Source organism: Colletes latitarsis, chromosome 3 (genome assembly GCF_051014445.1).
Source record: "Colletes latitarsis isolate SP2378_abdomen chromosome 3, iyColLati1, whole genome shotgun sequence".
NCBI classification, from domain to species: Eukaryota; Metazoa; Arthropoda; class Insecta; order Hymenoptera; family Colletidae; genus Colletes; species Colletes latitarsis.
Window position 1 is genome coordinate 42,557,037 of NC_135136.1, and position 11,910 is coordinate 42,568,946.

At 30.0% G+C, this 11,910-nt stretch overlaps 2 protein-coding genes across 3 annotated transcripts; one reads left to right on the top strand and one right to left on the bottom strand.

Annotated features, from left to right (window-relative positions):
• Window positions 1-1,083: 1,083 nt before the first annotated feature.
• Alg11 (ALG11 alpha-1,2-mannosyltransferase) lies at window positions 1,084-3,923 on the top strand. The gene is made up of 9 exons (XM_076762603.1): window positions 1,084-1,342; window positions 1,533-1,598; window positions 1,689-1,919; window positions 2,049-2,281; window positions 2,370-2,587; window positions 2,654-2,938; window positions 3,007-3,266; window positions 3,341-3,475; window positions 3,560-3,923. Exons 2-9 carry the CDS (start codon window positions 1,579-1,581, stop codon window positions 3,645-3,647), a joined length of 1,470 nt encoding a protein of 489 aa, XP_076618718.1. The 5' UTR covers window positions 1,084-1,342; window positions 1,533-1,578; the 3' UTR covers window positions 3,648-3,923.
• Window positions 3,924-4,807: 884 nt separating this feature from the next.
• On the bottom strand, window positions 4,808-11,508 carry Cycg (cyclin G). Of its 2 annotated transcripts, none has more exons than XM_076762604.1 (7): window positions 11,206-11,508; window positions 8,437-8,684; window positions 7,863-8,279; window positions 7,529-7,783; window positions 7,230-7,438; window positions 7,079-7,146; window positions 4,808-6,988 (listed from the first exon to the last, which is right to left on the bottom strand). In XM_076762604.1, the coding sequence occupies exons 2-6, from the start codon at window positions 8,554-8,556 to the stop codon at window positions 7,101-7,103; spliced, it is 1,047 nt and encodes a 348-aa protein (XP_076618719.1). In that variant the 5' UTR covers window positions 8,557-8,684; window positions 11,206-11,508; the 3' UTR covers window positions 4,808-6,988; window positions 7,079-7,100. The 2 variants fall into 2 exon arrangements, with proteins under 2 accessions (XP_076618719.1, XP_076618720.1); XM_076762605.1 differs by lacking the exon at window positions 11,206-11,508 and adding an exon at window positions 10,271-10,409.
• Window positions 11,509-11,910: the final 402 nt, after the last annotated feature.

Below are 11,910 nucleotides of genomic sequence, written 5' to 3' on the forward strand. Positions count from 1 at the left end.
GGAGTGGGGGTAGCTGTACTCCGTTTTTAGTTCGAATCCTGTTCTTAGATGGCGATACTATACGACTGCACCAAATCGTGGGGGGCGAGAGGGGATTTGTACTCCACCTTTAGTTCGAAACCCGTTCTTAGATGGCGATACTATACGCTTGCACCAAATCGTGGGGGGCGAGAGGGGGTTCTACTCCGGATAGTACGACATCCCTGATGTTAGATGGCGATACTATATCTTGTCACTTTTTAGCGCAATATTCAAATAAGCTTATCACTTATTAATTACATTAAATAATGTATAGAGAAATGGTTGAACAACTTAAATAGATTCGAATAATATTTTTAACGTTAGAATTTATAAAAATTAAGGAATTAATGGGATAGGTAAAGGAGAATGTAAATAAAAAGCATTGAAAATATGGATTATGGTTTTGATATTTTATTAATATAAGTATAAAGATTATTTTACACAAATATCAATTGTAAATCGAATTTTCTCGGCATTGTATGACTATTCTTTAAGGATCTAAATACCACGATACCACGATCTTTATTTAATCTGCAACCAAAGAAAGATGCACAACCAACGAAGAAAGTAGAAAGAATTTTCAAAAGAATTTGTCTCCAAATAAAAATAACCTGCCTAACATAATGATTAATCAAATACCTACCTAACTATAAATCTAAATTCATTTATTATATCAAGAAACAATTCTAAATTCACAGCCATTAGCTCGGTGTCACCACGTGGAGGTTTCTGCGAGTGGAGACCCGAAGAGAGATAGATGGAATCAAAATTCCATCGATCTCCCTTTTACAGACTTAGAAACTAGATTACTAAACTAGAGAGATAGAAGGAAGCAATGTTCCTTCGATCTTCTAGTTTAGTTGTACCAAGCAATTATTTCGTTTAAAAAGGGATGAAGCTAAATTATGAGAGACGCGACGCAACGCGATGCTGAACCATGCAGCAGATCTTCGGATCGAATCGATACTGCCCTTGGTAGATTGATTTCTATTTCTAGAAAGAAAGAGCCTCAGAGAAACGGGCCGAAAGAATACATTAGGTGAAAAGTCTACTCGTATACCTTGTCTGTGGTAGAACTATCGACAACCAAAAAACCATATCATGTGAACGGACTGTAACATTATGTGGAGCTTTTAGAGCTTCGCGTAGATTGGATGAATTTTAACACGCTCCTCGCCAATAACCATCAAAATTTAACGTGACAGCTATGAACACGATTTGATAGAAAAATTCACTGCTCTTAACAGCTGTTATTCTCGCTGATGTAATAAATAATTCGATAAATGAGATTAGAGACTCGTATGTTGTAAATAGTCGTTCGGTATGTGCTATTTTAATTAAACGTATCATTTATTGAACTGTATCGATCATCAATTCGATTTCTGCGCGTGTAAAGTAACGTAAACATAAAAATAAAATTTAAATAAATTCGTTTTTACAACAGCTTTATCTAAATGCTTATTAAATCTAGAAACTTTGTAACACTAATTTGGATAAATAAAATTTTACAGAAAAGTACACAAGTACACGTGCCAGAATAATTTTGAGAACAAAGACATGAATTTTGATATTTTCACGTAAGATTTCTACCTATCAGTAAAAAGTTTTATATCCTACAGCATTTCTTGTAAATAATTTATATGCATTTAATGACTTTACTGTTTCAGAGTGCATGCAATTTCATGGTTAAACATGTTGATAATAATAATTATTTGTAAAATATTGTGTATGTTGATTGCTTTGCCTATCTTATTAATAACATGGAGAAAACTGTATTCTAAAAAGCGGGCAGAGAGATTAAGAAAAGAAACAGTAGTAGGCATCTTCCATCCGTATTGTAATTCTGGTGGTGGTGGTGAAAGAGTACTTTGGGCTGTGATCAGTGCCATACAAACCAGGTATAAAGTGTTTAATTAAATCCACTAATTAACAATGCATATACATATTACAATCTTTAAACCTTAGAATCCTGACTCTATCTATTTGTGGAATGCCGGAGGATTAAAAGTTTAAATATTTGTTCACAGATATTCCAATGTACACATAATAGTTTATACAGGAGACCTAGATGCTGATGCAGAACAAATTCTCAATAAAACAGAGAAAGTATTTAATTTTAAAGCTAGACACAAAATTGAATTTGTGTACTTACATAGACGTAAATGGGTAGAAGCTTCGATGTACCCTTATTTTACCCTTTTAGGACAAAGCTTAGGATCAGTTTGGTTGGGCATCGAAGCTTTAAATAGTTATGTGCCAGGTATAAATTTTTATGTAACTTTTGTAATTATTTTAAATATTAAATACAGCATATATCATTAAAACATGTATGTAAAATGTTATTTCAGATATTTACATTGACACCATGGGTTATGCTTTTACATATCCATTGTTCAGATATATCGGCGGATGTAGAGTAGCAACATATACTCACTACCCAACAATTTCAACAGATATGCTCAGGCATATTTATAGAAGAGTTGTTTCACATAATAATAGACGAGTTATAGCTAGAAATCCATTTTTATCGGCGGCCAAAATTGCTTACTATAAATTTTTTGCATTTGTAAGCAGAATAAAATTAAAAAAAAAAATTACAATTCGATATTATGATTAATGATAATCGTTTCAGATATATGGTTGGGTTGGTAGGTGTGCAGAAATTATCATGGTTAATTCTTCGTGGACCGAAGAGCATATTAACGCGATTTGGAAGTGTCCGTTAAAAACTCATAGAATTTATCCGCCGTGCGATGTAAAGCACTTAACAGAACTACCACTTCTCAGCGACAATGAAAAATGTGATAAGATTCGTATAGTTTCGGTTGCACAATTTCGACCAGAAAAAAATCACCCATTAATGTTGAGAATAATGTATGAACTTAGGTCGATCGTTAAAGAAGAAATTTGGGAGAAAGTAAGTTTGATAAAAATTTGATTCAATATCTCCAACAAAAATGTTTATATAGTATTATGTAATATCAGATTCAACTAATTCTTATTGGCTCTTGTCGAAATGCGGACGATGAAGTGCGGGTAAAAGACATGCAAGATTTATCGAAACACTTTGCACTGGATGAAAATGTGGAATTTAAATTAAATATACCATACTCTGAGCTTCTCTCGGAACTTCAAAAAGCAACAATAGGATTACATACAATGTGGAATGAGCATTTTGGCATCAGTATTGTTGAATGTATGGCAGCAGGATTAATTGTAGTGGCTCATGATTCTGGTGGTCCAAGGTAAAAGTCTTATTAAAATCGAATAATCTATGAAACGAAAATAAAACTCTTAATATTTTTATTGATAATTGCAGAGCTGATATAATAGAAACACAACCAGGATCGCAAAATGGATTTTTAGCTGAGGAGGCTGAAGACTATGCAACAATTATTGCACATATTATAAACATGAATCCAAAACGCAAAAATGATATTAAAATGGCTGCTAGGTATTGTCACTTTTACGTTAACGTTACTGTTACTGCTGAAATGTTTCATAAATAATATGTTTAATAACGAATAACTTTTTTTAGAGCATCTGTAAGTCGATTTTCAGACGAAGTATTTGAAACGGAATTCTTACGGACGATAGAACCATTTTTTAGGCAAAAACAAGAATGACTGCTTCTTACAAAGAATTAATCTCAAATTAACAATATTTTAATTCATTTCTCATGCTACTATCAAACCACAAAGCAATCAATTCAAACAAAAAAGTTAAAAAAATAACTGGAGATAATGGAGCAGAGAAATAGACATTATATAATTTTTAATGCATAATTTATTTAAAAAAATAAATAAAAACACGAATGTAGCATACATATCAATATATGTACATATACTTTTTCTATTTAAATAGTATTGATTTCTGTATTAAACATACAATTGTTTAAATCATACTGTTGCTTTGATAATTACAACCTACACAATCTAAAGTGTAAGAAGTATTGTCGCCAGTATCTTCGTTTTCACACAACTTGAAATGAAAACGATAATTCTGTAACATCATCTCTACAACTTTTAAAGCAGTCTCTGTATGACAAGTAAGCTCTTGGCTTCCAAGTTTAATTCTAGAAACACCTCTTCCTAAGGCCATCAAAATTATTGACTAAAATACACAAATGGTATCCAAAATATCATTAGTAGCATCTACACCTGGTATTTTTTATTTCTTTAGTAGATTTTCTAGTAGTAGTGCATACTATGCTGAAAAGTTTATTGTTGTAACCTAACCTAAAGAAAATTTCGTTTACAAAATAAAAATTTCATACATACACTCAAGCTTCCATCAATTTGTACTACAGACGAGATAGTACGAATTGTAAAATGTGCTATACACAACCAAGTATAGAAAAAGAAACATGTACTATCCCATGTAAATGCTTTGACACATGGACACCATTTGTTTTTTCGGAGCTTTCGAACGAAACTGAAATTTGCTCACTTCACATACTCTAAATTTTATGCATGTCGTAAGCATTTAACACGATTACATAGTTAATAATATCATCCACAATTGGACTAAATACAAACAGTGTCATGTTACACAGATCACGGTGTAACTTACACCATGCAAGAGGAAATGTGGATCCGATCGATCATTCGACTAGCTTACCCCCACCACCAGACTTCTTTGACGATAGTAAGAACTTATAATAATAAAAAAATTTATTAACAATAAAATTTACAATGCACATGTCTTTTCATTTTTATTATAAAGAATTTCTGTGTGTTAGAAATTCAATTTCCATATTTTATTTTTTAATGCCAACACATTTCAATTTCAGTAGAATCCCTTCGGCATTTATTATGCTAATTTTGTTACGATTAAACTACAACAGAAGTTCATAGTTTTCTACAATATAACAATTTCTATGTTATTTATATCCTTTCGCAACAATGCGATTAAGAAGAACATTATTATAATAAACCCTTTCTAATGTTTCTATTATAACTTGATAAAGAAGATGAAAATAGATGAAGAAATTCATAAAATCACACACGTCAAATCATGAATTTGTAATTATTACATTTCAAGATTAGATAGTTCATAGAACATTTGACATTCTCGTCTATTTGAATGTCTTATTGTTTTTGCACGTAAATACAATACGTTTTATACGAAAAAAATATTCTTGCACTTTTTTTTGTATAGTTTGGCGTTTTATCACAAAAAGAGACTTATAATCTGTTTGAATATATTTTTGAATGATAGTTTAGTGTCCCAGTATTATTTTAAGATATGTAATTTTAATTATTTTTTACTATCCGTTCTAATAACATAGTATTAAACAATATTTTAATAAAGTTAAATGAAATAAAAACTTTAAGCATACACATGGACTTATGACTAGCATAAACTGGCTAAGGACACAGACATCTAAAACTGAATTTCTGTCTTTCGGTCACTCGTCGCTTTGAAATAATAAGCAATAACTATATTAACTAGACGTATGTAATTTAAAAATTAGGCGTTTTATATAGAATAATAATATAATGCCTTCATATTTTTACAATCAATCTTTTTTGTATAATTCTTTACATTTAAGAAGTAATAAATTAGTTATAGTTATTTCGGAGTATTTTTGTTTCATTTTTCTTGTGTTTTTAAACACCATGAGATTACCACAAAATCTAACATACGAGAGAAATAGACAATAAATAGTTATAGACAAATATTTAATTCTCAAATGCTCTAGACAATTTCGCTACCATTTAATGGCCACATTTGAAAACTACATTAGTAAAAAATTCTATCACAAATTGTGGCTTGTAAGTGTTATTCTTATAAGTAATTATGTAATACTATATACCTTAAATTACCTTTACATATAATTATACTTTCACAGCTGACATTTTTTGTTTCGTTTTTTAAGAAGTTTGTCTGAAGCATTTAAGATTATTATTAACCTTTTGCGCTCTTGTATCAATTAATCACATATATGTACCATATTCCTCAATTTCCCTTAATAACTTTATACAAACATTACATAAATTTAACTCGCCAGCAGATTATTTTAAACATTATCTAGATTAATGACAATTGCTGTATATTCAACTCGAAATTTGTGTAGATATTACGAGTTAACTACATTTAAAAAATTGAGAAAATACTGATCCGAGGAAAATGTACTCATTTAAAAACTAAGTACAATCGAAGTGCACAAAGTTAAGCAGTTTTGATCATTTAATATAAATGCGTTGCATCTTTCGCTCAATCGACATATAAAAACATGCGATAGAAGATTATTCTATTTACATTTATCCATATTCTTTTCTTAAACAAAACATAATTTAAATACAGTCTTACGACAAAACGTTAAACAGTAATTTAATTTCAATTTCGATAATTTTAAGAATTAAGATTTATTGAACATTTTAATTATCCTAATTAGCTTTATTAATTTTTATAATTCATTTTTTAAATAATTTTAAAACTTTTTATTTATACTCGCGTATAATCGATTTCTTCACGTTTCCAACATGTTCCACAAACGTACGCATATAGTACGATGTTCTATTCGTAGTATACGAATTACAATGGACATTATATCACATTAACTTTAATATTACTAAAATACGATTTGCTGTTTCAATTCTGTTTTTCAGAGCACTCGTGTGCTTTGTATGATAGCAATCGCTTTAAAATATTAATTTGAGAACGGAAATTCTCGTCCTTCCTTACGAAACGTATGGTACAATTTAAAAGAAAATGTATATGTAACGTATCTAATGTAAATTCCATTTAAAAAATTTGGAATAATGCAATGAAAATATGAACTTACACTTCTTGCGACATTTGTTTTCCAACGTATAATACAAAAGGGATATCAGACAGTTCTTCATACGACGTAAATACATCAATATTTGTACTTTCTATTTAAACTTCTAACTTCAAACTAAAATCAAACTTCCGTTCTTGCTTGGTATGACGGACAAACACTAAACTTCTAATCCAGCAGCTGAAACACAGAATTTTAACATAGTATTAATTCCAATGCATTCCATTCTGTTTCTTACTTGTATTTGTAATTATTAGAATAACAACATACTTTAAGGCCTCGATACTGCCACTTAACGTCTCTTGTTCCCATAGCGTCGACCAAATTTACGATTTTTTCTGTAAACAAAGAACACGCACATATAATATTGTAAAATTAGCTAATATAGAAATATTTTTTGAAATATGGCATAAAAATGTACCTAATTTTACTTGGCGAAGGAACTGGAGCATGTTCGGCGATAACAGGTAATACAGAAGTGAATTTATCAGTTGGACGTAAAAGGCGCGCCGTACGAGAGGACAATCTCCATATCAGTCTTTGTTTATGAGGAGTTTGCTCTTGAGCATTATATTTGCTCAATATAGCACCTACAGCATCATGGGTAGAGAAGAAACTTGCATCTGGAATCTATATAAGAAAGAACATACCGAATGAACATTACTGCATTTATAAGCATAATACAAAAATTTAATGATAATCAAATCATTCTAATATTACCTTACATATTTTCTGAAGTTCTACAGCGAATTCTAAAAGTCTAAGCATCTGCTGTCTTGATGATATAGATGTATTGATGATGGAGGAACTAGGAATAGTGGTTGTGGCTACAATAGAATCTGCATTAGTATCCAGCCGATTAACTGCACTATTTAAGTATGTGCAAAATAGAACAAGTGCCACTTCTGATGGCCTTAGACTTGCACAATTGCCATCGCAAGCAACCATCTCTAACCTGAGAAAAAGCTCGGATTCCTGAAATAATACGTGCGATAAATTAACACTGGTACATTAATTCAATAATACCTGATTTAATTACACGAAAATATCTTACCATAACAATACTGTTATATATATTTCCCAATCCTAACTGAGATGCAACCGAATGAAACATTGCATTGAATAATTGAAGAAAAGTCAAGGATGTAACAGGTTGGGTACCAGGTGCCCATTCTAATTTGTTGCGTATTACTTCTGACATACGTTTAAGATCACCACCAGTGCACTTGCACTGGGAAATAGAAACTAAGTGATCAGCATCCAAGGACTGTGCTAATTGGACAGCAGCTATGTGAAAAGCAGACACGCTGATACAAGCCATATGTTTTGGTCTTGCTTTCATTTTTGTTAAGAAGCGGTCCATTAAATTGATAGCAATAAAAAACACATCCGATGGTAAATCGTACCACACTTTCAAACATCTTAGAACATGAGCTGATCCATCACGAGCTCCAATTGTTATTTCATCATTCTAAAAAATAAAGATATATATATATATATATATATATATATAATATATTTCATATATAAGGTAAATACCTAATGATCTCTATGCTATTTGTACATTTAACAGTCATATATAGTAAATTGAAATATTAACTTCTTTACAATTCAATTCATACACTTACTTGTGATATACTAGGTAGTTGAAGGTTAGGTTGATATTTTACTTCAAGAACTAAAGCTTCTTGCAATTGTTCCAATAGCGGGTGGATTGCATCCGGTACAGGCAAGCCCGATGTGTCCATTCCTGCAATGTGTGACCAGCAGCTAACTACAGCACCAATGAAATGATAATGTAACACAGAAAATGTGTAGTGTGGCTGATGATATGAGTGTCACACAACAAGAATGGCGCAGCTGGCTAGCCTTGTATCTACAAAAATAAAATAATACTGATATTAATATAATTGCATAAATTAATCTTGTTCTAACTGTTATTAATCAATCAATTATTACAAATATATCTTTGATACAATTATAAGTAAGGCATAAATTTGTTCAAATTACAATAAAATATATTTCAATGAATAAACATTGAATGAAAATGACTTACAAGCTATTTATCAATATTAATATATCATAGAATAACAATAATATATGGTATAAAAATTTTTTATTATAATATAAAATAACTGTATTATTTTAATAATGAATTTTAACTGATTAATCGATTAATAAAATGTACAACCATCGTTAAAAAAAACATTTGGACTGTTCTCCACATTGATTATGATCTACTGATCCGTGCACACGTGACTACAGCTGCATATCGATTAACGGATAACTCGAAAGTTTTAAAGAACGTACTAGAAAAATGACTCATTTGAAATAATTTGGAGCATTTAATCTTTTTCCTTCGACCATTATTTCTGAACAGTACATTAACATTAAATATACTAGTAAACAAAGTATTTTAATGCGTTTCAAGCGAAAAAACGCAATTCCATTATTTCGATTTCTACGTATGTATTTACGATATCATTTTAATATATTCCGATGTTTAGAAATCGAAATTTAGTTATCGCATATAATTAAATAATTTGAATCTGTTTATAATATACTGTGACAATTAAAACGATTATGATTTGATGTAACCTAGATACTACGGGTATCGAACATAATTGCTAGTAGATTATAGAAACGTCTAGAAACCCCAACATAAAGAGAATAACTTTCATTTTTTGAATACCTTGTTTCAAGTTATTAAATATTATAGAAATGTTATAAAATTTTAATTTACTAAAGCAATCATTAGAAACCTGTCGAAATAGTACGAAATCTAAGAAAAATTATGTTAAAAACTATACGTATAAATTTAATTGCAATAAGAGTAACAATAGGAAATTTATTTATATTATGAAAAATTTTAAATATATATTAAAAAAGAAAGAAATTACCTATACAACTATACAATTACTACATAAAACGTTGTAAAAACGTTTCTGCACAATGACCTTCTAGAGAACATTTTTGCATAAGAAACAAAGAAAAAAACGAGTGGCATTGAATTACAACTTTCAAGTTATATGTATTGTCTCGTACTGACGAAGAAAGCTATAGGATACTGAATGGCTGATGCAACGAACTGTCAAAATTGAAGATAAGAAATGAAATTCATTATGATTGCCCCCGAATGCTTGTGTCACACCTGAGTTAAAAATTAAGTAAAATAAATGTTGTAAAGATAAATGAAGTTTTTATTAAAATTAATTAAACTCGTATAGAATAAATATAGTGTTCATTTTCAAATTTAAACACGAAAGTAATTAAATTATTCTATTACTTTTTCAGATCAGTAGATACGCGTGAATTTATCGATATCACCTAAATTCATAGCTAATGTACACGGTAAAATTTTATAAGATATTATTGGCCAATTTACTATTACTGGCGGGAAATATTTCAAGTCTGATTATTCGTATCTAATTGTAAACACGTACATGTATGTAAAATACGTACAATTTATCCCAAGTAACGCTCTGTTGTAAGATCATTGAACTGTTAAAAAAACTACACACACTTCTTTTTTTCTTTACGTAAGAACAACGAGCTCTCACGAAGAGCAAAACACGTTCTTTACGCACGACTCGAACAAGACTGTGTGATTGTACTAGGGTTCACATCTTGCGTCCACTTTGTAAATCGTCACCGATGAGCAATACCCGAACTGTTACGATCGCGTGCGACCTCGCACAAAGTTAAGAGTGAAATGATATGTATACAAAGATAGTATAGATAAAGATTTCATTAAATATTATTATGACTTTTGCAAGCATTATTTCGTTTCTGCATAATAAATATCGATTCCAAGTATCTAGCTATTAATACCGATTCAATAACTTTTTATCATTGAAATATATTTAAAAACATTAAAAATTTATATTCATTTTTAATATAAAATTTTCGCAATGGATGATTCATAAAGTGTAGTGTATTCGTATGCCGAATGAATTTTGAAATGTACTTTCCCTTTATTTGCTTCTATCTTCATTTTATACTACGTTTGTCTTAATTATCAATTATTGTATTCAAAATATACATATTACTTAAACAAAATTATAATGTGAAATTGTAATTCATATTGTTCGAGTTTGTCAATATTTACCAACGAAAAGAGTGACGCAAGTTGCACCATGATTTGTTAAATTGAAAATTTTAATTTGTGTAAAAATAAGCACATTTATTGAATATGTAATAGTATTATAGGGTGATTTAAATCTATCCTACATATTCATATTTATTTCTATAAACAATATATTGTTAATTACGAAAGAATCGAAAATGCATGAAATCTACTTTTCTCGTTCACCACCATTTTGTTTCAGTTAGACATTTGAACGTCATATTTGGTAAACAGGTACTAAACCATAATAAAATATCAAAGAAACATTTACCCGGATGCGTCCGAAACGCTTTCACGTCAATGGATCACCCAATCTTGGCTTGTTTGTCGTATTCGTCGGTATAGATAGGAAATAGGACCACGTACGAACCACTTGGTTTGACAGTTGTTCTGACAATAAGAAATGGCGGAGTTAGGTACGTTCAGCTGATCATTACGCGCCAACGCACGCTTGTGCGTAACAAGTAGTCCCTCTATGAATGTAAACATTTTCAAAATATTTATTAATTTATCGTTATTATACGTTATTCCTGCTAATTAGTTCGTACGCAATTAAATGTTAGCGCTTATGCTTGAATTAAAGTCTAATTTAATAATCTTAGATTTAATGGTAGAAACAGACTGTGATATTAATGCGCAAGTTATGTTTTCAATTTTATTAATATTACAGGAATTTCAAGTTACGGGTACGGAAATTATATGTATTTTTTAGACAATTTTATACAACAATAAAAAAAACTGTTAGCAACGTGTTAATATAATAATTTCACTATTTTAATTGGTTATTTTATTTTTAGAAAATTACGACACGTAAATTATTAATGTATAACAACTTAATGAATATTAAATAACTCGATACAGTGAGTCCAAAGCTTTTTTCCAGTCAAGGCTGAATACTAAAGCATTCTTGTTAATATAAATACCAATAATTATACAAATTTAAATATCTACAGTTCATAAGCTAATTTCAGTCAAT

Bases quoted from the DNA above. Each gene is read 5' to 3' on its own strand.
- Alg11 (XM_076762603.1), top strand. From the start codon at position 1,579: ATGAATTTTGATATTTTCAC. The intron at 1,920-2,048 runs GTATAAAGTGTT...ATTTGTTCACAG, and splicing joins ATCAGTGCCATACAAACCAG to ATATTCCAATGTACACATAA. The intron at 2,282-2,369 runs GTATAAATTTTT...ATGTTATTTCAG, and splicing joins TTTAAATAGTTATGTGCCAG to ATATTTACATTGACACCATG.
- Cycg (XM_076762604.1), bottom strand. From the start codon at position 8,556: ATGGACACATCGGGCTTGCCTGTACCGGATGCAATCCACCCGCTATTG. The intron at 7,784-7,862 runs GTAAGATATTTT...GTATTATTTCAG, and splicing joins TATATAACAGTATTGTTATG to GAATCCGAGCTTTTTCTCAG. The intron at 7,439-7,528 runs GTAATATTAGAA...TTTCTTATATAG, and splicing joins AACTTCAGAAAATATGTAAG to ATTCCAGATGCAAGTTTCTT.